The following is a 27,423-nucleotide window of genomic DNA, read 5'->3' as shown; positions in this document are numbered from 1 at the left end:
TGTTATTGTAGAATTCCAAGAGTCTTGTACTGATAGAATTTGATGGAGTTTGAATGGCTCGCAGGTTTGATGGAGTTTATTTTTTAATTCTTTTTTAATTTTTTAATTCTGTTCAATTATAATTAACACTACAAAAATTATCTCAACAAACGAAACAAAAAAAACGATGTAAAATGCTACAAACAAATCATGTTTTTTTTTTTAAAAGGAAGATATTTAAAACACTATATTAATCAAATGAGTTTTTTTTAATAATAATTATTAAGTCATCAATTAATCAAATCCACAAAAACACATTTTCTTTTCTTTTTTGGGTGATTGATAAAGAAATGAATTTCAAGTTTTTTAAAGTATTATACATTATAAAGTAGATTATATATTATTTTTATAGTATTATATATTATTATTTTAGTAAATTCATATAAGAATAATTATATTAAGAATTTTATTAAATTATATATTTTTATTAAATTATATTTAATAATAATTATTTTAGATTATATTTTATAGTATTATATATTATGATTTTAGTAAATTCATTTAAGAATATTTAATATTAAGAATTTTATTAAATTATATATTTTTATTAAATTATATTTAATAATAATTATTTTAGATTATATTTTATAGTATTATATATTATGATTTTATTAAATTCATATAAGAATATTTAATATTAAGAATTTTATTAAATTATATTTAATAATAATTATTTTAAATTATATTTTATACTATTATATATTTTGATTTTAGTAAATTCATATAAGAATATTTCATATTAAGAATTTTATCAAATTATATATTTTTATTAAATTATATTTAATAATAATTATGTTAAAATATGATTAAATTATTTATTATTTATATTAATAATCTTATTAAAATTTAATAACAATAACAATAATCACCTGCCTAAAAAAATTCTTTTAAGGGGTATTCTAGTCATTTTAGTTTTTTTCTTTATACTATTACAACATCATTCCATTCAACCAAATACAAGAATACTATTACGCCTCTATTCCATTCCATTCAACCAAACAATTGAATTACTATTACGCCTCTATTCCATTACACCTCTATTCCATTACAGCGAACCAAACGTAATAGTAATTCAATTGTTTGGTTGAATGAAATGGAATAGAGGTGTAATGGAATAGAGCTGTAATGGAATAGATGCGTAATAGTAATCCAATTGTTTGGTTGAATGGAATGGAATAGAGGCGTAATAGTATTCTTGTGTTTGGTTGAATGGAATGATGTTGTAATAGCATAAGGAAAAAAAAACTAAAATGACTAGAATACCACATAGCAGATTTTTTTTTAGGCAGGTGATTATTGTTATTGTTATTAAATTTTAATAAGATTATTAATATAAATAATAAATAATTTAATCATATTTTAACATAATTATTATTAAATATAATTTAATAAAAATATGTAATTTAATAAAATTCTTAATATTAAATATTTTTATATGAATTTACTAAATCATAATATATAATACTATAAAATATAATTTAAAATAATTATTATTAAATATAATTTAATAAAATTCTTAATATAAAACTAGATAAAGCTAAGCTCAATGAGCAGCAAATTCTCTAAAGAGGAAATAAATGGTAGGATCCTGACTTACGAAAATTAGATTTCCAATTTTTTAAGGCATTTCACTTGTTTGATATCATAGTAAATAATTTACCTTTTTTACACTACTTATAATCATAAGTTTGTATAAATTATTAACAATAAATAAACACCATAATTTACTTGAACCCTATATTAACTTGATGGATAAAGTATCTATCACCTCAAATGTGATTTGGGTTATCACCTCAAATGTGATTTAGGTTCAAATTATAATCATAGTAAGCTCAAACTTTTATTAATGCCAATGCCAACACTACCAAAACCTTTTGGACAATTATTTCGAAGATTTAAACCAACAAAAAGAAAATCAATAAGTAATAAAACCATAGAAAATAAAAGAAAAACATTGCCTTTGAAGCACATTCAATTGAGCACTTGATTCTCTTTGATATCTCCCTGATTTCTTCATCTTTATTCATAATATCAAACATAGGCAAACACAACAATAACTGTAACCCCCCTACCCCTACCAATATTTTATTGAACTATAACTAACATAGGATAACTAGTTGACTTCTTAAAACAGACAAAGACCAGACCCCAAACCAAACCAAACTGCTAAACAACAAAGCAGACATCATTGAAAAGATCCCATCCCCAGATTGCATCATTTTCAATTTTTAGAAAGGAGGAGCATAGAGCTGGAGAACCTTCTGCCAGGACGGTCTGCTGCTAATATCATCCCACCAAGCACTCACATGCTTCCTGCTGGTTATCATGTATTCTTTTCCCATTTGACCCACAAAGTACTGAGTAAATGGCAGGTGGCTCAGGTCAGCAAGGCTGAAGAAATCACCGGCCAAGTACTTGTTCTTTGACAGCCTCTCCTCATAAATATCCAGAACTTTGCCTAGCTTTTCCTCGCTTTCTTTGATCAAATTTTCATCAGGAGGGAACCCCATCTTGGAAGCAAACATCAGATGTAGGGTCAAGGCATAAATTGGTGGGTTCAAATTGTGTGCCTCAACCTCTAGCCAATTTTCCACTTGACCCATTTCCTTTATTGTCTTTCCCAGTAGATCAGTCCCTTGTGATTTGTATTTTTCTGCATAGTACCTTATGATTGCACGGGATTCTGCAAAAACCCAAATTGTAAAAATCATCATTTGGTGCTATTTAATTATTATGAATATTAAAGTAAGAAAGATTTGTTTTTAAGAAAGTGGTTTAGAATGTCATCTTTCTTTGCTAAAGAGTGAGCACTCACAAATTGAAAACTACAGAAACCATTTTCAAGAAAAATACAGAAACCAATTTCAATTGAAAACTTCAACAACAGATTTACATGCAATTGCAAAGCCAGATAAAAGGAAATATGGAAATATATATTACCACTAAAGCCAGATTTACATCCGAGTTTTTCATTTACAAACTAGATACAATTCAAACTAGTCCAATAGCTTTGTACCTCAATTAAAGTTTCAGTTATAATTTCATTACAATGAAGAATAAGCAAGAACAATCAGGCATGGAGCCTGGCGCAGGTCTGCACTCCAGCAACTAGAACTGGCCATATCAAACCAAAAAAAGAAGACTCAAAGGCATTATCCCTAAACCATAAATATAATATGCCATATGATTTAAATGTAAAAACAACCCAAGAGCATAAAATTTGCAAATTTTGTCACAAGATGCAAGGGACAGTGCACTAAGTTGTAATAACATCCAATAAGTATAATGATAAGGTGAATAACCTAGAACACAATATAAACAGATCACAATCTAAACTTCATGCTTCATGGACAATTTTCAAAGCTAACTTCAATACACATAAATTTTCTTCTTTTTTTTTTAAAATCCAGAGCACAATATAAACAGATCATTCAAGAAAAATACAGAAACCATTTTCAATTGAAAACTTCAACAATAGATTTACATGCAATTGCAAAGCCAGATTAAAGGAAATATAGAAATATATATTACCACTAAAGCCAGATTTACATGCAACAACACAAGGAACTCTCTACTTCGGCAAGATGGAGAAAGAAAATGCAAGACCATAGACATGCATAAACTGTCTCAGCAAAGATCACATGCAAGAAAGGGTTTAAAACAAGAAGTAGAAGTAAAAGGGTACAAAGCATATTACCTCGATAATTTTTTCTTTTTAGAAACTAAAGAAACCTACCAGAGAAAAAAGACCCTAGGCAGTACAACTGCACTGCACCAAAAGTAAAAAGCTCTAGTCTAGATAATTAAACTCTTGGAGTCTTCCAGGTCTCAGCCATAAAATTAAGAAATACTTGCCTAATTTCAAAGAGAGAAAAAATGCCAGCATTTTTTCCATTAAAATGTACATTGACTTGCCCTTTTATCATGTCAAGGTTCATCAACTGTGCAGAAACAAAGAAACAAATTCGAGCATGCAAACTGCCAACACTTCTTAATATCTCTCAAGAAACCATAGTTAAATTGCAACTCTTTTCCTATACAACAGAGGAGTCGCCTGATTGTCATTCTAAAGCAGGAGAAGCTTTCTAGAGGTAGAAGAACCAATATATAACATTCATGGCTAATTAATATTAACCAGCTCCCACCACATTCAATACCCAGATTGATATCATACTTGAGACTCACATTAGCATACAACTCTGCATCCCCTCCAAAAAAAAAATGTAACCATATCCAACACATATTTGGACATTGATATTAGGAATAAGATCCTCTAAATATATGAAAAATTTTCAAAACAATTGAGTATACCCATATCCGGCACTCACCACCTAATCCTAATCAACATAACATAGACCATAATACATGAAATTGTCACCTATCATCTTGGTTATGGTCAAACAATGGTGATTAATGCCTTCCAGTAACAGCAATGGTCCTGGCTACAAAAAGCCAGAAACCAATATTCTTCAATTTTCATACAACAATAAAAATCTAACACAAAGAAGAAAACATTGAAATCAAAACCATAATATTCTCACAAAACTTTGAAATCAAAGCCACCCTGCAATCAAATAGAACTCCCCAATGGAATAAATGACTCAGACCACAACCATAAATCAGAGGAAGCCGAAGACAATGTTGAAGCAAAGATTCATACCTGAAATCAGCCTCCGATGAAGCATGGGTTACAAAAATCGCAACAAAGAAACGATAGAGAAATAAATCCACTGAAATATAAGAAAAAAAAACATTGATTTGAAACCGAAATAGAAATGAAAAGGCAAAAACAGACAAAGAAAAAGTTCAAGATTCATACCTCAAAATCAGCCTCCAATTAAGCAGTAGATTTCAAAAACCACAAAAAACAGATTCTAGTGTGTGTGTTTTGGCCTTTGGTTACCCAAAGCTAAAAAAATGATAGGAAAAAAATTCATAAGAGACCGAGAGAGAGAATCGGTAAAGAAATGGGAGGAGATTTCGATTGAAGAGATATTGTAATGACCCAATATTGCCCGGCCCGATATAGATAATAAATAAAACCAATATAAAAACAAAATTAAAAGTCCAAAAAACCATAGTGTCCAGATTACAAATCGACACGGCCCAATAAACTAAATGCCAGGTCTAAATCACCTAACCCTAACCCAACACAAAACATTCTTTTTAATCAGAAAGCCCTAGCATCACTGCCCTCCAGCCGCCGCAACAGTAGCCTCCCACACGCGCGCCTCCATTCCACGCTCCTCCGTACGACCGTACCTGCACACAAGCAAACAAGAAAAGACGAATAGAAAACAGTAACAAACAAAAATAAAGCAAAACATATTTCTTTTGTAATGGTTTTTCATTTTCCTGGCTATATAAAAGCCAAAAATGCATTGTAAACGTTTACAGAAACACGCATGTTGAAATACAAAAAAAAAAAGCAAAAGTTTCGAAAAGGTGATTTGGTTTTTTCTTTCTTTCTTTTCTTCTGTCTTTTTTTTCTAGATTTTCATTTTCTGTTCTTATTAATCGTGTGAAAAAAACATTGAGAGGAAAGGAGAAGGGTTTACCTTCGCTGGTGCGCCGCCGGAATCCTCGTCCATTCTGTTTAAATCAGAGTCGGATGGGGATTCTAGGGTTTGAAATAAAAAAAAAAAAAAAGGAAAAGGGGGTATTTAGTTTTTTTTGTTTGGTCAGTTTGAAGAATGGAAAAATGCTCTGATTTTACGGCTATAAGTGGGCTTTATATGGTGCATAAAATGGCACCGTTTAGGGCCTGCTTCAGTGGCTCTAAAACGGTGCCGTATTGACCCTGATCCGTGCGCGACCCGATCCGCTCCATGGGAGATCCGCGTGTTTTGATTAATGGGTTATTTACAACTCTGGTCCCTCCGCTTTTCAAGCGAGCTTCAATCCAGTTCTTTTATCTCTTTTTAAATTTAATCTCTTATTTTATTTTTGTTTCATTTTAATCCACGCTAAAGACGCTGCGTTTTGGGGGAAGGGAATATCTCCCATTCGGTCCCCATATTATTCGCGCGTCACGATTTCCCCCTCCATTTTGATTTATTTTCATTTTCTCCCCCGAATTTCTATTTTCATTCCGATTTAATCCTGATTGATATTTTTGCTATTAATTAATTTATTATTATTTTTATATTACTATTTATTATCGTTATTACTATTATATTTGATAATATTTCTATTTACCTATTTATATGTTACTTTATTATCTACTACTATTTTTAAACTGTTTTTATTATATATATGCATATACGTAATATATGTTATTTAATTTTAAACTATATATATATTTTTTATACATATATATAACTTCATTGTAATTATTTTTACCTCACACTCATAATTGATTTCCTATAATTATAGTTATTTACCTTAAAGTTGTTTCTAAATATAATTTGTACACTTTTTATAGTTTTATAATATTTATTTTTAAATTCTCCTCTATATCTATATATTTTAAAAATTTATATGATAATACTTTTACACTATACCCTTATATAAGTATATAATTTTTATTAAATTATTTTTATTTATGAATATATCATTGATTTCATATTATTATAACTATTGACCTTTAGTTTTCTTTCGAATATGTTTATATGTTTTTTAATCAATCTATACAATTTATTTTCAAATTCTACTTTACATATTTGGTTTATTTCAACCCTTTTGCTAACATTATTATTATATATATATCTATATTATTTTTCATATTATTATGTTTTTGTATTTAATACGTAATACTTGCTTAAGTCCGTATGTATATTGTTTTGTATATTACATCTTTGATTTTATATTTGTGCCATTTCATGTGTGTTAATTTACCTGATGTCTCAATTACCCTTTTTTTTCCCCGTAATTTGTATGTGATGTGAGATAATTGCCCTTACGTGAATTGTATTGTTTGCTTGTATCTATCGCTTCTTTGTTGATTATTCGCGTACATTTTAATTTATGAATCACCACTCCATGTTGTGCGCTATTATTTCATTGTTTTTAAGACTACTTTTATCATTATTTAAATATCAAAATTATTTTATACCAAAGTCTTTTAAAATAATGAGACACCCGGAATTTGGGATCTTCAAAAAATTGAGCCCTAACGTATTGGGTTCCAATTTTCCTCGTTGAGTCCAAATAATCGAGAATGTTCTTTAATTAAAACATAAATAAAAAGCTCATTCTCGGGAATTCGACACATTGTGTCCTAACGCATTGAATATGACATGTTGTCTTCTCGAGACGAGGATTTTTCTAATAAATGAAAATAAAGGCAATATTCGATATTTAGGAATTTTGTGAAATCAAGCCCTAACTTATTGGGTTTTGATTTTCTCATTTGACCCAAATAATCAAATATCATTCTCAAAATGCATAGGTTTTAAAAAAGGTCAAAAGATAAACTTAATTTTGAGGATTTAGAACGTCGCACTCTAACTTACTGAGCGTGACAATTTATTTATTTGAAATAAGTGAGTCTCACCATCCAATTTATATTATTCAAATTTTCTTTTAAAAGGATCGTACTTTAAAATCTTTTCAAAATTTTGACACTAAGACATTAAGGAATCGATTTGGTACCAAATTTGGGCGTAACGAGGGTGCTAACCCTTCCTTGTGCGTAATCGACTCCCGAACCGGTTTTATCAAATTTCGCAGACCAAAATCGTTTTCAAGGTGAGCCGATCACACCTCGATAAAGGATCGGTGGCGACTCCAACTTTCATTTTTTAAAGTCGACAACTATATTTTTGTTTTCAAAGAAATGGTTTCGACAGATATATTTGAGGATTTGTTATGAAAGCAAAAGAAATGATGATAGAAATTAACTCTGCAATATCGATGAAAGAAGAAGCAAAAATCGATGAGGGCAGAAAAAGGAAACGAAAATAAGAAATGGGTAAGAATTCCCTAATCGGCGCTGAATGAGGGGAATACCTATTACGGGACCTAGGTGTATTAGGGATGGAACTGATTCGGGACGTAATGGCATTACATCCAACCAAACACCGGTTTGGTTGTGGGCCCGCGGAATAGGGGGAATGCATTACTATTCCCCCCAACCAAACAACACGTTAGATTCATATTGCAATTGCTAGACTATTGAAATTATAATAGTTCCTAATCTAGAACCTAAACTAAAAAAATAAAATTTATCTGAGTAAAAGAAAAATTACTCAAATAAACTTTTACTAATTTTTTATAGAGACTTTCTTAATATATTATTGTGTTTAAATTTCAGCTAGTATGAGAATTATATAAAAAAAATTTAATTCTTATTTAGAGTTCTTAATTAATTAAATCAAAGGAATTTGGCACTATAAGGGGAAGAGACCCTATGCAATGGCACACGTGCACTAATGGGCTTATAGAGTTAGTTCAAGTTGGATTAAATTTTTGAAGATTACCTCTCTTAATTTAAATAAAAAACCAAACCTATTTTTAAATCAATGGATAAAGTAATAATTAGATCCTGAATTTGGTAATGTTTCTCATGTTAATCTGTGAATTATTTTTTAGATCACATTAGTCCCAAAACTTGGTAATTTTTTTTAAATTTGGTCTCTGAACTTAGATTTTGTCAAGGCTTGGTGCTTTGAGACTACCACATTGTCACCTAAAATTTTTTATTACTTTTAAATTTTATCTACATTTTAAAAAATTTCAGTGATGATGTGATACAACCATAGAGTGTCACGCGATTATTCTAGTACAAAATCCAAGTTTAGAGACAAAGGGAAAAGTTGTCAAGCTCAAGAACTAAATATTTCTTTAACCTTTTAATTAACTAAATAATTAAATATTTCATAAAAAATTAATTATTAAAAAATAAATATTTTCTTTAATTTGTTCACCTAATCCCATTCAGTTTTATCTTATGATCACAATTGTATCTTCCATGATGAAAAATGATCATTACTAATACTAGTAATAATTAAATCATTTTTTCTCAGCAAATGACCCATGACCATGTTTCATTTTTATAATTCTTACGACATCAATGAAAGGTTATCATTTACTCTTTTTATCGTGCAATGATTCTACTGTTGTGAATAGAGTTACGCTATGTACAAATCGTGTACCCAAAATATCAACTTTTGGCTAGTACATGGAAAACATATGTTTTCAATATATCAGAGTACACATGTCATACACACATAATCATTCATTTACTCAGAATTTAGATAAGCCACACTCTGAATGTCACAAGTGAAAAATCCATAAAAGGACCTAAGATAAATTCAACTTGCATGTTGTCAGATGTATTGTTAGTTCAAACAATCACATCCATGCTTCTATTTTTTAGAGTTAATTCAGCCCCGATAAACAAGACAAGTTATCTCCCCAACTAGACTTATAAACAACATAATAGTCTTAACATGAGTCTTTTACTTAGTTTAACCTCATAGATTATAGACAATTTAGATTACATACTAATATAAATTATCTTCTCACATTATAATGCAATTATATAATGTAACTTAATATTAGTTAAACCTTAGGTAATCAATGAACTAAAATTTATTTGTTCATTTTACTTTACATGAAAAAACCGTTTGTAATGGGCCAAATTTGCCCGACCTTCGTGAAGAAAAACAGTCCAAATACAACAGTTTTCGGGCCCAAAATCCAAACCAAAACACAACAATGAATGGCCCAAAATTAACCCCCAGGCCCAAGAACAATTTCAGAAACTATAGAGTTCTAGGGTAAACTTTGGCCACCGCAACCATGCCCCCGAATCTCCGTGGATCTTCACCTGCGCATTAAGGAAAAACAAAAATGGAAAGTGAATCAAAAGATTTGTAAATTAAATAAAGAAACAGATTTGTTTCTTCTTTAGATTGATTTCATACGGCTATAAAATAGCCATTGTAATGCTGTAAAATGGGGGGAATTCACAATCAATAAAAACATCCATATTCCACAGTCGAAAACAGCAAACACCAAGAGCAATACAATCGATTCAAAGGTTGATATTTACTGTTTTTATATTTCTTATTTACTTTTATACGAATAAGAAGACAAATAAAAGGAAAGAAATAACCTAGATCTTAAGTCCCGGTCACCGTGAACGGCCAAGGAACCGTCTCCGATGAAAGACGGTCGGAAATCGAAAGGTCTCTCAGGCTTTTGAGGTGTTTCTACGGATCTTTTGAGGGTTTTGGGCCTGGATTTGCATTAGAGGGCTTCGAAGGGACCGGATCCGAGATTTTTTCTTTTCTGGCCACCGCATACGACGGTGCTGGCGTCGAAGATCGGCGGCTGGTGCAGTGGCCGATGACCGGACCGGAGGCCGGATATTGAGGGAGGAGAGAGCTTTTCAGAGCTTTTTTTTGTTTTTTTTAAAACGGTTTTTAAATTATTTTTGAAGGATAATTTGGCTTCAATAGCCTCTTCAAAACGACGACGTTTTGAACCTGGGTTGACCCAAATCCGACCCGACCCGGCCTAGGATCCGCACGTTTTTAAGCAGAGGGGTAAATTGCGCTTTTAGCCCCTCCGCCTTTTAATGTTTTTACAATTAAGTTTTTTTTTATTTTCTTAATTTACCCTTTAATTTATTACTGTTTTCAATTTCGTCCAAATGTGAACGGCGTCGTTTTGAGGAGAAGGGAAAATTGCCCTTCCAGCCCCTCTATGTAATTTGCGCGTTCAATTTCGTCCCCAGACTTCAATTATTTGCAGATTGGCCTCAGAATTTTTTACTTACAGTTCAAATGGGTCCCCTTTTCTTTATTTTTTATTAATTTTTTTATTATTATTTTTATTCTTTTTTATATATTTTTCGTATTTATTTATTTTTTAAATATATGTATACCTTTTATTTTTTGTACCTATATACATACGCGTATTTTTTTAAATAATGTTTTTATTTATATGTAATGAAATATTTTATAATTTATATGTATTTTTGTATATATATGTATACATATTAATATTTTTAACCAATTTTTTTTGGTATTTATATGTATATATGAATATATCTATTTTTAAAAAATGCAAACGTATGTATTTTTTTCATATACTTTATAATCCATTTTTTCCTTTCATTTTCATAAACGCGTCATGTATTATATATATGTATAAGTTTCATAGTCCAAAATTTCATATGTAAATTATGTGTATGTCTTTAAATTTCAATGTATATATTATGTGCCCTTTATTCTTTACATTTTGTTTTTTTCATTTGATTATTAATTCATGTTTTCGTTCATATGTTAAAAAAGAATGTTTTTATTTGTTTGATATGTTGCATGAGATTATTTTTATTATGTATATTACTTTCGCTTATTGATTTATTTATATTATTGTTATGCCATTGTAATATTTATTATTGCATTGTATATTTAATGTAGCATTACATCATTTTTTTACTCGATTTCAAAATTTTTAAAATTGAGATAATGCTTGTATTTAGGATTTCCAAGGAAATTGAGCCCTAACGTATTAGGTTCCGATTTTCTTCGTTAAATCTAACAACCGAGTATTTCTCTTTAATCAAAAAGTAAGAACTCATTATTGGGAATTCAACACGTTGTGTTCTAACGTATTGGATGTGACGCATTGATTTCTCGAAATGAAGATTTTAAAAAAATATATATAATAAAGGAAATATTTTGAGTTTGGGATTTTGGAGGAATTGTGCCCTAACGTATTGAGCCGCGATTTCTTAAATCTTGAATAAATGGATATTCTTTTAAATTTTTATTATACGCGTATTTTGGCTTAATTCATTTTTGAGGAAATTAGAATGTCGTGCCCTAACGCATTGGGTGTGACATTTTCTTTCTCTGAAATGATAAGGGTCTTAATACGTAACGTTTTTTTAAGTTTTTGCTAAGGATTATATTTTTGAAATTTTCGACATTAAAACATTAATCAATTAACTAGGTACTAATTTTTGGGCGTAATGAGGGTGCTAATCCTTCCTCATACGTAACCGACTCCCGGACCTGTTTTTCTAAAATTCGTAGACCAAAGTCGTTTTTAGGTGACCCAATCACACCTTAATAAAATATTGGTGGCGACTCCCAATTTTTCCAATTTTTATCGAAAACTAATTTTTGTTTGTTTTTAAAAGAAAAAAATGGTTTCGACAGCTTGGCGACTCCACTGGGGACCAAACATTTTTTTAAAAAAATTAAGAGAGTCGAGCCGCAAAGTTGATTAATTTTTGTCTTATAGTCGAAAAAAATGAAATTCATTTTTAAAAATTCTCTTGCATTCATGCTTAATTGATTTAAGTACTTTAAATTATTTTGCATTATACATTACATGTACTGGATAATTTTACCCTCTAAGTGGGAGTGAGAAGCTATTCCTTCGTGAGGTTTTCACCTTCGTATAGAATAGTGGGTCGCTTTCGGGATACATCGGTACCTATGCCTTCGTGAGATTTTCATCTCCGTATAGTCATAGGAAAAATGTGTCCCCCTGAACTGAACTTGATCTATATGAGCCTATAGTGGGTGAAGATCAAGGAATCTGCTGGTTCGGGTACCTTTACTTTAGAGCCAAACCGCATATAATGAGCCTTAGGAGCTTGCCTTAGGTAGAACTACACTAAACCCTAGTAGATGTCCTAATAGATGTTTTACTCTTCCTTGATTATATGCTTATATTTGATACTAACTTTTGTGTTTTATTTTATTTACATGACATGACATTTCATTTCATCATAAAATGCGTCAGTTCATATTCAGTTGCTAGATAAAAAGCTGGTCATGGAAAAAGGGTTTCTTGATAAAGTGGAGGACAATGCGGCTGTCCGAACTTGGTCTGAAACAACGCAGCAAGAAAAGGGCGATAGCCTAGCCGATGGGTATGTATCGGAATTATGAGATTTTACTCGCATCAGCGTAACTCAAAACAATTTGCAGGAGTTGAAGGAAATTTGGGATCAGTGGAATAATGAGGTTAGACAGTTATTTTATGACAATTATGGGGATTTGCCTTATTTGCTTGATGTGAAGGTAGACAAGCATTTGTTTTGAGCCCTCGCCCAGTTTTGGAATCCTGCTTATAGTTGCTTCACGTTTGGGAATATCGATTTGGTGCCTACGATAAAAGAATATGTGGCTTTACTCTGATGTTCAAAGTTTCAAGTGGACAGGGTCTACTCGAGAGCGATAAATGTGCCAACCTTTTCAAAGAAGCTGATAGGTATAACAGGGATGTGTGAACAGTGGGATGCTGCACGGATTAAGCAAAAGGGGGATAGTAAATGCGTTCCTTTGAGAAGTTTGAAAGATGCAATTCTAACACATCCAGATGTGAGAAAGAGGTTAGATGTCTTTGCTTTAAATATATATGGCTTGGTTGTCTTCCCCAAGGCCTTGGGGCATGTGGATGAAGCAGTCACTGATTTATTTGACCGACTTCATAAGAAGGTTACACCGATTCCGGCAATTTTGGCAGAAACCTTCAGGTCATTGAATGCATGCCGAAAAACAGGTGAGGGCAGATTTATTGGATGTGCACAGCTTCTACTTTTATGGTTTCACAGTCACTTTTGGAGGGTGGATAAGGTTTCGTATCGGGTTTTCTCTGAAAATTATTCACCACTAAAGGAGATAGTAGCTACGCCGAGGAGGGACGACATTTCAGAAGAGAAGTGGATGGCGATTCTTCAAAGTCTTCAGGAGGAAGATGTTGAGTGGAGAGCTCCTTGGTTACTTCCCGATGAGATCCTGTATAGGTGTGGTAATTTCGATTGGGTTCCACTACTTAGGATTTTGGGAGCTAGTGAATATGCCCCGTTGTTGGTACTGAGACAGTATAGGTCAAGACAATTTATACCTGCGACCCAAGGGATAGCTGATTGTAAATTTTTATACAAAGATGATGGTTATAGAAAGAAGATTCAAGAGATGTCTAGCGCGTGGAAACAGACTCGCTGAATGAAGGGGTTAGCTGTGGGTCCGATGACAACTCCTGAGTATAATGAATGGTGGGGTAGAAGAATCAACGACAATATACCCAAGGTAAATCAAGAGGGTCGCCAACCAATAGAAGAGCATTTGCGAGTTATTCCTTCTGAGTTGGAAATCATAAGACGAGATTTTGAGAGAAGAAATGCGGATTTAGAAAAAAAGATAGAGCAAATGGAGGAAGAAAAGATGAACTTAAGATTGGACATATACGTTCAGAAGCTTGAAACTGAGAAATTAAGGAAAAAGAAAAACAAGGCTGAGGAGGAGCTGGGTAGTCTGAAGACGGATTATAAAAAGTTGCGTCTGTCAATCAGAATTGCCGGGCTGGGAAAAACGTCAGAACAGTGGCGAGCAGAAATTCGAGAAGAAAATGACAAAGCCGATAGATGGGAACAGAAATTCCAAGAAATGTAGAGACGAAACGAGGCTTTAGAAAAGAGTTTGTCAAAAAGTCAAAAAGAAAAAGGCGATTTAAAAGATAGGGTGATCGTGTTGGAAGGATCTCTTCGTCAGTATCGAAATCAAAATTCCGCAATAGAGTTGAAAGCAAGCTTGAACAAGATTGAGAAAACGAAGCAAATAATCGAAGAGCTAGAGACGGCGTTACAAAATTGTGAAAACTGGATCAAGCACTTGAAAGTAAATGAAAATCGTAATAAGGAACAGCTACACTACTTTCAGAACCAAGTTAGGAGCAGAGATCATATTATGGAGTAAGTTGTGGTCCAGATCCGAGAAGTAGCTGATCATGTACAAGCTTTGGCAGTACAAGCAGACATGCTGAGTGTGAAGTATGAATTAGAATCAGATCGGAGGCAAGAGCTAGCTGTGTTACTTAGGAAGATTAGAATGCTGAGCAATAGGGCAAAGCTTTATTTGTAATTCACTTTATGTAAAGAAATTTGCTTTCTAGTAAAGTTTTCTTATATGGAATTGAATCAAAATTGACGTCTTTTTTGCATTCATGCATTGCATTACTTCATATGCATTCAAAAATATTAAAAGATTCTAATTAATTTACATCATTCCTCAGTTAATCTAGAAACCAACTAGCCTACTAAACACAGCTACGGTACTCGATAAAAAACTAAGGATATGGATCAAAGGATGGAAAGGCTAGAACAGTCCCAAAAGGAAATGCAGGAGCAGCTTCAAAAACAAATGAATGAGTAGCAAAAAATGATAGACAAAATAATGGAATCTCAAAGGAGTATGATGGCCCAGTTAACTCAATGGTTCAAAAGGGAACTGATAAAGGAAAAGGCTCTGTGCTCAATGTTGAAGAAGGAGACAATGAGGGACCTGTCTATCCTCCAGACTTTACTTCCCAGCAAGTTGAGATATACCCGCGTAGGTCCTCTGTTACCATTAATCCTCAGCAATTTCAGGGTGACGCTGCAACGCTAATGAATCTCCAGGCAAGATCAGGCTCTAATCCCGGAGCCAACCTTGTTAATCCTGTTATCCCTGATTTCGATAAGACGGCTGAAAAAGAGAAAATGAAGGACGAGTTGCCAAAATAGTTAGAGGAGAAGTACAAATGGCTGGAAGAGAAATTTAGAGCGATGGAATGTGCAGAGAGCTACTATGGGATGGATGCTAAAGAATTGAGCCTGGTCTCGGATTTAGTACTCCCTTACAAGTTCAAAATGCCAGAGTTTGAGAAGTACAATGGAACTAGTAGCCCCGAAGCTCATATTACCATGATCTGCAGACGAATGACCGGTTATGTCAATAATGATCAACTCTTGATACATTGCTTCCAGGATAGCCTCACATGGGCAACATCCAAGCGGTACAATCGATTAAACCGTACCCAAATTAATTCATGGAGACATCTGGCACAGACGTTCATACTGCAGTACAGCCATGTGACTGACATGGTACCTGATAGGATCACTTTGCAAAATATGGAAAAGAAACCAGGCGAAAGTTTTAGGCAATACGCACAGAGATGGAGGGAGGTTGCCGTACAAGTTCAGCCATCTCTTTTAGAAAGAGAGATGGCGATGCTTTTCATTAACACCTTGAAGGCCCCATTTATTACACACATGTTAGGAAGTATTACTAAAAGCTTTTCTGACATAGTTATGAATGGCGAAATGATAGAAAATGCTATCAGAAGCGGGAAGATAGATACGGGAGAAAGTAGTAGAAGGTCGGCTTCAAAGAAGAAGGAAAATGAGGTCAACAATACAAGTTCATATTCAAAAACAATTACGATGAATCAGCCGGGAAAAGTGGCTGTTAACCAACAAGGTTCATCAAAACGAGGATCTGATACAAGGCAAAATACGGAGAAGCTTCAATTTACGCCGATTTCGATGACGTATAGAGAATTATATCAGAATCTATTTAATGCACACGTGGTTTCCCCTTACCACTTGAAACCTCTGCAGCCTCTGTACCCCAAGTGGTATGATGCAAACGCACAATGCGATTATCACGCAGGAATCGCAGGGCATTCTATAAAATATTGTACGGCGTTCAAGAAGCTGGTAGAAAGACTCATAAGTATAGGTATTATTAAAGTGGATGATTCGCCCAGTACAGAGAATTCGTTACCTAATCATAATGAAAATAGAGTGAACATGATAGGAGGTAACATGGGTAGGAAAATCGAAGAGGATATCGCAGAAGTGAAGATTCCTTTGAGATGGGTCTGGAAGAATATGGTAGAAAGAGGGTTGCTGGTAATGGATTCAAAAAGAAGCTTTGAGGAGAAGGGAAACTACTGTAAGTTCCATCATGAGGAGGGATATGAGATTCAAGAATGCACAGAATTCAGAGCCTTGGTTCAAGGCCTGATGGATAACAAGGAAATGGAGTTCTATGAAGAAGCTAAGGAGGAGGGGAGTATTTGCACATCCGAATCTGCAAAGGTTCCAAGAGTAACTCAGCTTGTGGTCATCATCTCGCGGCCAATGAATGATGAAGTGAGAGTGCCAGTAATGCCAAGAATCATAATAAAGAAACCTGCAACCTTTTCTTACCAAGATAGTAGGAAGGTCCTGTGGAACTATGAGTGCAATACAACTATCCCTGGAATGGATACTACAAAGAACCAGGATGTGAGTGCCGATCCAGAACATGTGAAAGGAAGGGCCATAATAGTGAAACAAGAGGGGAAATAGCTAAGCCTGTGTTGTCTATCAACGAGCCAGTGAAGGAGGAAGAAGCCGTGGAATTCCTTAAATTCTTGAAGCACAGCGAGTACAATGTTGTCGAATAGTTGCATAAACAACTAGCTCGCATATCCGTACTAACCTTGCTCTTGAATTCAGAAGTACACCGAAGTGCGTTGATGAGGATGTTAAATGAGACCTATGTGGCCGATGATATTTCCGTCAGCAAGTTAGATCAGTTGGTCAATAATATCAGTGCTGATAATTTCATATTCTTCAATGATGATGAAATACCTCCTGGGGGCGTGGGATCTACTAAGGCTTTGCATATCACTGCACGATGCAAGGGGCATATTTTGCCAGGAGTGTTGATTGACAATGGATCAGCTTTGAACGTGTTGCCACTATTCACACTCAATAGGCTTCCCATAGACAGTTCGCACATGAAAACATGCCAAAATATGGTGAAGGCGTTTGACGGTACAGAAAGAAAGGTCATAGGAAGAATTGAGATACCCCTACTAATTGGCCCAACAGTTTATGAGGTAGATTTTATTGTGATGGATATCAAACCTTCCTACAACTATTTATTAGGAAGACCATGGATACATTCGGCGGGGGCAGTACCGTCATCATTACATCAGAAGCTGAAGTTAGTGTCAAAAGGTCAGCTAGTGACAGTTAACGCCGAAGAGGATATAATAGCAGCTGTATCCAATGAGATGGCATACATGGAGACTAATGATGAGTCAGTAGAATGCTCATTTTGATCTTTGGAGTTTGTAAACGCGGCATTTTTTCCTGAAGGAAACAAAATTTTGGTGCCTAAATTATCCAAAACTACAGGGATGGCTTTCCAGTTGTTGGTAGGAAAAGGAGCTTTACCTGGAAAAGGGCTGGGGAGATATCTTCAAGGGAGGATTGAGGTGCCAGTATTGAAAGGGAAGCAAGATCACTTTGGCTTAGGATACAAGCCAGACAGGGGACAGAGAAAGAATGAGTTAGAAAAAAGACAGGAAAGAAGAAGGGCGCGTCTAAGTGGGGAGGAAACCAAATGGGAGCCAATGATAATTCCACACGTATCCAAAACCTTCGTATCTGGAGGAGTTATTCATGCTAAGAGAAAGATACCGTTTGAGGAAAGCATTGAAGAGACGTTGGGAAATATTCACATCACTGCCATTCTTGAGCATGAGAATGAAGAGACGAGCTGGTTAGAAATTCGTCCTTATGAGCCTGGGAGTGTTCTAGAAAATTAGACTGTGGAAAAAATGCCTAAAGTCTTTAGAACTGTCTAAGAGTAATATTCAGAACAAACTTGTTGTTTTAGCCTAGAAATAACAAGAACTCTTTTGTGAAATAGGCTTATGTTTGAATATCATTATTTTAATAAAACATCTTTGCAATCGTTTCGAGCAAATATTCTTTCATTCTTTCCATACAAGTAAATATATTCTTTCATTTATAATCATTGCACAAGTAATTGTACATAAATTCATACATTTTTTTGTAACCATATTAGGTCCCTCTATATCAACAACGTGAATGATGTCGCTACGAACTTAGAGTGTCCTTTTGAACGAAACATGTGTTTAGAGGGATCGCACGACTTTGAAGATGATGAAGATTGTGGTTTATCTCTGGACTTGTTCAGGATGGTAGAACAAGAGGAAAAACAAATTCTACCTCACAAAGAATCAGTAGAAGTTGTGAGCTTGGAAGAAGGAAAATAGGTGAAAATTGGGACTGAGAGTTCTGCAAAGACAAGACGAGACCTCATTGAATTACTCCGAGAGTTTAAAGACGTGTTCGCATGGTCATACCAGGATATGCCTGGATTGAGCACTGACATCGTGGTACATCGCCTACCTATAAGGGAGGCTTATAAGTCAGTTCAACAGAAGCTCAGAAGAATGAGGCTTGATATTGTGCTTAAAATAAAAGAGGAGGTCAAGAATCAGTTTGATGCTGGATTTTTACAGGAGGTCAAATATTCTGAATGGGTAGCTAACATCGTTCCAGTTCCTAAAAAAGATGGAAAAGTACGAATGTGCGTGGATTACAGATATTTGAACAAAGTAAGCCTAAAGGACAATTTCCCATTGCCACATATTGATACTTTGGTCGATAATACGGCGGGATATTCGCTGTTTTCTTTCATGAATGGGTTCTCAAGATATAATCAGATAAAGATGCATCCAAAGGATATGGGAAAAACTACATTCATTACTTTGTGGGGAACATTTTGCTATAAAGTAATGCCATTCAGATTAAAGAATGCGGGAGCAACATATCAAAGAGCCATGGTAGCCTTGTTTCATGATATGATGCACAAAGAAATTGAGGTGTATGTGGATGATATGATCACCAAATCCAGAACAGAGGAGAAGCATGTACAGGTCCTAAGAAAATTGTTCTTAAGACTAAGGAAGTTTCAGCTCAAGCTCAATCCGACAAAATGCAATTTTGGAACTAGGTCAGGAAAGTTATTGGGCTTCATAGTCAGTGAAAGAGGAATCGAGGTTGACCCAGACAAAGTTAAGGCAATACGAGATTTACCACCACCACGTACTCAGAAAGAAGTTCGAGGTTTCTTAAGAAGACTAAATTACATTGCTCGGTTCATTTCACAGTTCACCGAAAAATGTGATCCTATATTTCACCTTTTGAAGAAACATAATCCAGGGGTTTGGAATGAAGAATGCCAGAGAGCGTTTGAAAAGATAAAGCAGTACATATCCAATACTTCAGTTCTGTCACCACCTAGCCCAGATAAACCCTTAATTTTGTATTTAACGGTGTTCGACAACTCCATGGGATGCGTGCTGGGTCAACATGATGCGACTGGGAAGAAGGAAAAGGCGATTTACTATCTCAGCAAGAAATTCACTGATTGTGAGATAAGATATTCGCCTATCAAAAAATTATGTTGTGCCCTAATTTGGACGACCAAGAGGTTGAGGCAATACTTACTCTATCATACGACTTGGCTAATTTCAAAATTAGACCGTTTAAAGTATATGATGGAGTCAACAGCATTGAATAGAAGAATGGTTAGATGGTAAATCTTGCTCTCTGAGTTTGATATCGTATATGTAAGTTAGAAGGCCATCAAGGGGAGTGCGATAGCAGATTTCTTGGCTAGCAGAGCTTTAGAGGATTATGAGCCTCTAGACTTTGATTTCCCGAATGAAGATTTGATGTATGTGGCAAATGCTGAAGAGGATCCCCAAGGAAATCATTCTTGGAGATTAAACTTTGACGGAGCATCGAATGCACTAGGCAATGGGATTGGGGCAGTCCTGGTGTCTCCAAATAGAGATTATCATCCTTTTACCAGTAAATTGGACTTTGATTGCACTAATAACATGGCTGAGTATGAAGCTTGCATCATGGATATACGGGCAGCCATAGAGCGGAAAATTAAGACATTAGAAGTGTACGGAGACTCAATATTGGTGATATAGCAACTAAGAGGGGAATGGGAGACAAGAGACCTAAGTTGATTCGTTATCGGAGATTGGTTCTGGAATTGATTGAAGAATTCGATAACATCACCTTTTGTTATCTCCCACGGGAGGAAAATCAGATGGCTGGTGCTCTTGCTACTTTAGCTTCCATGATTAAAGTGAATCAGTTAGAGGACATAAAGCCCATTCAAATTAGTATTTATGAGATCCCGACCCACTGTTACAGTATTGAAGAAGTGGAGAATGATAATCGTCTCCGGTACCAAGATATATTACTATATGTAAAGAATCGCGAATATCCTGATCAAGAAACAGAGAATGATAAGAGGACATTAAGGAGACTAGCTATTGACTATGTCTTAGATGGAGAGATCATATACAAAAGGGGAAAGGATCGAGTATTGTTAAGGTGCGTAGACGCTGTAGAGGCTAGAGAAATTTTAGAAGAAGTCCATGAGGGTGTTTGTGGAATGCACGCTAATGGATTTACCATGGCTAGACAGATTATGAGATTCGGATATTACTGGTCCACTATGGAAAGAGATTGCATCAATCATGCTAAGAAATGCCATAAATGCCAAATTTATGGGGATAAAATACACGCGCCTCCTTCTCCTATTCATGTTATGATTTCTCCGTAGCCTTTCTCCATGTGGGGTATGGACGTCATTGGACCAACATCACCGAAGGCTTCTAATGGACATTGTTTCATTTTTATGGTTATTGACTACTTCACTAAGTGGATAGAAGCAGCCTCATATGCTAATGTCACGAAGTCAGCAGTCAGTAAGTTTTTGAAGAAAGAGATCATATGTCGATATGGAATGCCTGAAAGGATTCTATCTGACAAAGTATTGAATTTAAACAACAACACAATAGCAGAAGTCTGTAATCAGTTCAATATCAGACACCACAATTCGTCACCGTATCATCCAAAAATGAATGGTGCAGTAGAGGCGGCCAACAAAAATATTAAGAAGATTGTGGCGAAAATGGCTGAAACTTACAAGGATTGGCATGAGAAGTTACCATTCGCTCTTTTAGCTTACCGAACATCTGTCTGGAATTCTACTGGGGCAACACCTTTTTCTTTGGTTTATGGAATGGAGGCAGTTTTACCTATTGAGGTTGAAATTCCTTCTCTCCGGGTATTGACTGAGTTAAAATTGGATGAGGCCGAATGGATCCAATCTCGGTATGATCACTTGAACCTAATTGAAGAGAAAAGATTAAAAGCTATTCGTCATGGTCAAATGTATCAGAAGTGAATGACGCGAGCTTATAATAAGAAGGTTCGTCCTAGAGAATTTCATGAAGGGGATTTGGTTTTGAAAAAGATCCTCCCTTTACAAAAGGATTTCAGAGGGAAATGGATGCCAAACTGGGAAGGACCTTATGTTGTAAAAAAGGTTTTTTCTGAAGGCACTTTGATTTTGAGTGAAATAGATGGCAAAAGGAAGAGGCCAATGTGAAAACCTGAAAAGGGCGCCTTGAGACCAAAAGGGGTTTGAGTTGAAAACTCAAAAAGGGTGGCTCAAACATTGTCAGATTGAGGCATATGGTGATCTTGCTTCACTTAAGTCAACAATAAAAGGATATACAACGTCTTGGGGCATCGACAGAGTACTGTGGATCTCCTAAACACATGTTACATTCAAAATGATTCTTGGTTTGCACGGAGAAGTTCAAGCAGTGATATCCAAAGCACCTAGTCTTCATATTATTTGTACCAAGTTTGTTGGTTCTTGTAAACACTTCATTCTTTGTTGTTCTTGAATACTTTTTCTTTTCAAGACACTTATTATCAATAAACTCCTTTTTATTATTTGAGTTATGACCTAATTCATCTCTTACTCAGTATCTTTGATCTTTACGCAAACATGTCGCGTTAGAATAATGATTGATGGACTAATAAACTTTCACAAAAGAAGTTTTGTATATTACTTTGGGAATTTCTAAATAATTTAGTAACCTGAAACAGAACTATTGGTTAGAACGCCCCAAGTTCAAAAGTTAAAGAGCCTAAGAAGGAAAGAGTCTAAATTAAGACTGTTTTTTCAGATTTGGTTGCCTAAATATCGAATGAGACAGCAAGAAGTCTTGATGGGGTAGAAAGAAGTCCCCTATGGAAAGAAAGTTCCTCATTTGGGCATTTGGTAGGACATCCTGAGAAGGGTGTAAACAAATTTCATAATTTGTATCATTGAATTACGATAGGAGAGGATTGAGAAGAGTCAAATTTTCCTACTCTTAAGTCATGGTGGAAGGAATATGGTACAAATTCTGCGTTCTAGAGGGTTGAGCTTTGAAGTGCACAATGGGGGGCAATTTAATTAAGTGTTTCTTCGGAGATATCAGCCAAGCAAAAGGCATCCGCGACAAAACCTTAATAAACTTTAAGAAATGATAATTCTTGAAAAATGACATTCTGCATTCATTCAAATGTCATTCATACATGTCTAGATAGGAGCATTGAATTTATTTTGATCATAACATCCTAATCATTAGGCATAATTAAGTTCATAAAATGGATTTTTTACAGGTCATGTTCCCTCAAGAACAAATCCATAACCGATAATCCTATCTTCCTGAAGTTGCAGTGGAGTGGATTAAAATCACAGATCTTATCTCTCTGAAGTTGCAGAGAGCAGATCGCATCTAGTCTTGTCTCCCTGAAGTTGCAGTGGAGCAGACTAAGCAAGCAAGTCTTATTTTCCTGAAGTTGCAGTGAGGCAGACTGAAGATGACAAATCTTATCTCCCTGAAGTTGCAGTGGAGTAGGTTAAAGCCGATAACCCTATCTTCCTGAAGTTGCAGTGAAGTGGATTAAAAACCTTGAATCTTATCTCTCTGAAGTTACAGAGAGCAGATCGCAGCAAGTCTTATTCTCCTAAAGTTGCAGTGAGTCAGACTGAAGATGGCAAATCTTATCTCCCCGAAGTTGCAGTGGAGCAGGTTAAAGTCGATAATCCTATCTTCCTGAAGTTGCAGTGAAATAGATTAAAAACCTTGGATTTTATCTCTTTGAAGTTGCAAAGAGTAGATCGCAGCAAGTCTTATTCTCCTGAAGTTGCAGTGAGGCAGATTGAAGATGGCAAATCTTATCTCCATGAAGTTGCAGTGGAGCAGATTAAAACCAATAATCCTATCTCCTTGAAGTTGCAATGGAGCGGATTGGAACCACAAATTTTGGATCTTATCTCTCTGAAGTTGCAGAGAGCAGATCGCATCTAGTCTTATCTCCCTGAAGTTGCAGAGGAGTAGATTGAAGCACTAGTTCCTATATCTCTAAAGATGCAGTAGGAAGGAATAGGGCTACCTGAAGAAGAAGAGTACCAAGGTCCCACACAACCGGACAAAATTGGCCATTTCTAAAGTCTTTGCTCCGTTCCCGTTACATGATAACGAGCAAAGAGGGGCAGCTGTAATAGGCCAAATTTGCCCGGCCTTCGTGAAGAAAAACAATCCAAATACAACAGTTTTTTGGGCCCAAAATCCAAACCAAAACACAACAACGAATAGCCCAAAATTAACCCCCAGGCCCAAGAATAATTTCAGAAACTCTAGAGTTCTAGGGTAAACTTTGGCCGCCTCAACCATGCCCCCGAATCTCCGTGGATCTTTACCTGCGCATCAAGGAAAAACAAAAATGGAAAGTGAATCAAAATATTTGTAAATTAAATAAAGAAACAGCTTTGTTTCTTCTTTAGATTGATTTCATACGGCTATAAAATAGCCATTGTAATGCTGTAAAATGGGGGGAATTCACAATCAGTAAAAACATCCATATTCCACAGTCGAAAACAGCAAACACCGAGAGCAATACAATCGATTCAAAGGTTGATATTTACTGTTTTTATATTTTTTATTTACTTTTATACGAATAAGAAGACAAATAAAAGGAAAGAAATAACCTGGATCTTAAGTCCCGATCGCCGTGAACAGCCAAGGAACCGTCTCCGAGGAAAGACGGTCGGAAATCGAAAGGTTTCTCAGGCTTTTGAGGTGTTTCTACGGATCTTTTGAGGGTTTGGGCCTGGATCTGCATTTGAGGGCTTCTGAGGGACCGGATCCGAGATTTTTTCTTTTTCGGCCACCGCATACGGCGGTGCCGACGCTGGAGATCGGCGGCCGGCGCGGTGGCCGATGACCGGACCGGAGGCCGAATACCAAGGGAGGGGAGAGCTTTTCAGAGCTTTTTTTTTGTTTAAAAAAAACGGTTTTAAAATGATTTTTGAAGGATAATTTGGCTTAAATAGCCTCTTCAAAACGATGACATTTTGAGCCTGGGTTGACCCGAATCTGACCCGACCCGGCCTAGGATCCGCACGTTTTTAAGCGGAGGGGTAAATTACGCTTTTAGCCCCTCCATTTAGCCCCTCTGACTTTTAATTTTTTTACAATTAAGTTTTTTTTTATTTTCTTAATTTACCCTTTAATTTATTATTGTTTTCAATTTCGTCCAAATGTGAACGACGTCGTTTTGAGGAGAAGGGAAAATTGCCCTTCCAGCCCCTCTATGTAATTCGGGCGTTCAATTTCGTCCCCAGACTTCAATTATTTGCAGATTGGCCTCAGAATTTTTTACTTACAGTTCAAATGGGTCCCTTTTTCTTTATTTTTTATTAATTTTTTTTTATTATTTTTTGTTCTTTTTTTTATATATTCTTCGTATTTATTTATTTTTTAAATATATGTATATCTTTTATTTTTTGTACCTATATACATACGCGTATTTTTTTAAATAATGTTTTTATTTATATGTAATGAAATATTTTATAATTTGTATGTATTTTTGTATATATATGTATACATATTAATATTTTTAACCAATTTTTTTTTGGTGTTTATATGTATATATGAATATATCTATTTTTAAAAAATGCAAACGTATGTATTTTTTTCATATACTTTATAATCCATTTTTTCCTTTTATTTTCATAAACGCGTCATGTATTATATATATGTATAAGTTTCATAGTCCAAAATTTCATATGTAAATTATGTGTATGTCTTTAAATTTCAATGTATATATTATGTGCCCTTTATTCTTTACATTTTGTTTTTTTTCATTTGATTATTAATTCATGTTTTCGTTCATATGTTAAAAAAGAATGTTTTTATTTGTTTGATATGTTGCATGAGATTATTTTTATTATGTATATTACTTTCGCTTATTGATTTATTTATATTATTGTTATGCCATTGTAATATTTATTATTGCATTGTATATTTAATGTAGCATCACATCATTTTTTTACTCGATTTCAAAATTTTTAAAATTGAGATAATGCTTGTATTTAGGATTTCCAAGGAAATTGAGCCCTAACGTATTGGGTTCCGATTTTCTTCGTTAAATCTAACAATCGAGCATTTCTCTTTAATCAAAAAGTAAGAACTCATTATTGGGAATTCAACACGTTGTGTCCTAACGTATTGGATGTGACGCATTGATTTCTCGAAATGAAGATTTTAAAAAATATATATATAATAAAGGAAATATTCCGAGTTTGGGATTTTGGAGGAATTGTGCCCTAACGTATTGGGCCGCGATTTCTTAAATCTTGAATAAATGGATATTCTTTTAAATTTTTATTATACGAGTATTTTGGCTTAATTCATTTTTGAGGAAATTAGAATGTCGTGCCCTAACGCATTGGGTATGACATTTTCTTTCTCTGAAATGATAAGGGTCTTAATACGTAACGTTTTTTTTTATGTTTTTGTTAAGGATTATATTTTTCAAATTTTCAACATTAAGACATTAATTAATTAACTAGGTACCAATTTTTGGGCATAATGAGGGTGCTAAACCTTCCTCATACGTAACCGACTCCCGGACTTGTTTTTCTAAAATTCGTAGACCAAAGTCGTTTTTAGGTGACCCAATCACACCTTAATAAAATATTGGTGGTGACTCCCAATTTTTCCAATTTTTATCGAAAACTAATTTTTGTTTTTTTTTAAAAAAAAAGAAAAAAATGGTTTCGACACTGTTGAGAATAATTATACAAAGAATATTAAAAAAATTTGGTAATTTTTATTTATTCAATTAGTTCAAAAATATTACAATTAGAAAATACAAGATTAACTACACTCAAGACTATTAAGCTCGATATACACCAAGAGGGGGTTTGAATTGGTGTTTTAAAAATTTATAAGAAAGATGAAAATTTTTAAAAAAACAACACAATAATTTATAGTGGTTCGGCTTCAAGGATTTCCCAAATTCACTAATTTGAAACCTTTTTAGGATAAGATTTAGCCCTTACAATCACTATCTTTTAAATGGGTAATATAGAGCCACTTCCCTTAAGGCTTTCTACACAAAACCTTAAGTAAACATTCACAAAGATGATAAATATGTTGGATCTAGTGTCTTAATAGTAGTATTTTTGTCTATATACACTTGTAATTTTTTCGAACAAATTAGTTAATAAAATTATTCTGAATTACATTAATGTCCTTTGTATATTGTCCTCACGTGATTTTTGCATGTAAAGTCAAATAGAAGCAAATATTAGCTCACTGGTTGTCTAATGCTTAACTAATACTAAGTGGTGTTATGTGGTCGAATCGTAATACGGAAAGACATCTTATATTAGTATACGAACCTAAACATGTTCTTTGTTAAATCGGAAATGAGCAAGTCAATTAAATGACTAATATATCGTCTATCAAGTCTAATTAGGAAGATGCTTTTTCTTAGGCATCGGAACGGATGACTCCTAGAAGATAGAGACATAGATGTGACTGATTAGACTGATAGTACATCGGACTGGACCCAATCAGAATAGATCCTGAATCCGTTTATAGATTTATTCACTTGTGACGTTCATA

At 34.3% G+C, this 27,423-nt stretch overlaps 1 protein-coding gene across 1 annotated transcript; it reads right to left on the bottom strand.

Moving 5' to 3' along the window:
• Positions 1–1,980: 1,980 nt before the first annotated feature.
• Positions 1,981–5,754, bottom strand: LOC107900989 (glutathione S-transferase F9). The gene is made up of 4 exons (XM_016826800.2): positions 5,598–5,754; positions 4,859–5,301; positions 4,700–4,769; positions 1,981–2,722 (listed from the first exon to the last, which is right to left on the bottom strand). Exons 3-4 carry the CDS (start codon positions 4,722–4,724, stop codon positions 2,268–2,270), a joined length of 480 nt encoding a protein of 159 aa, XP_016682289.1. The 5' UTR covers positions 4,725–4,769; positions 4,859–5,301; positions 5,598–5,754; the 3' UTR covers positions 1,981–2,267.
• Between the last annotated feature and the right edge of the window lie 21,669 nt (positions 5,755–27,423).

Source organism: Gossypium hirsutum, chromosome D06 (genome assembly GCF_007990345.1).
Source record: "Gossypium hirsutum isolate 1008001.06 chromosome D06, Gossypium_hirsutum_v2.1, whole genome shotgun sequence".
Lineage (NCBI taxonomy): Eukaryota > Viridiplantae > Streptophyta > Magnoliopsida > Malvales > Malvaceae > Gossypium > Gossypium hirsutum.
The sequence above is the reverse complement of the archived record's forward strand: the minus strand, read 5'-3'. Positions and strand labels throughout refer to the sequence as shown.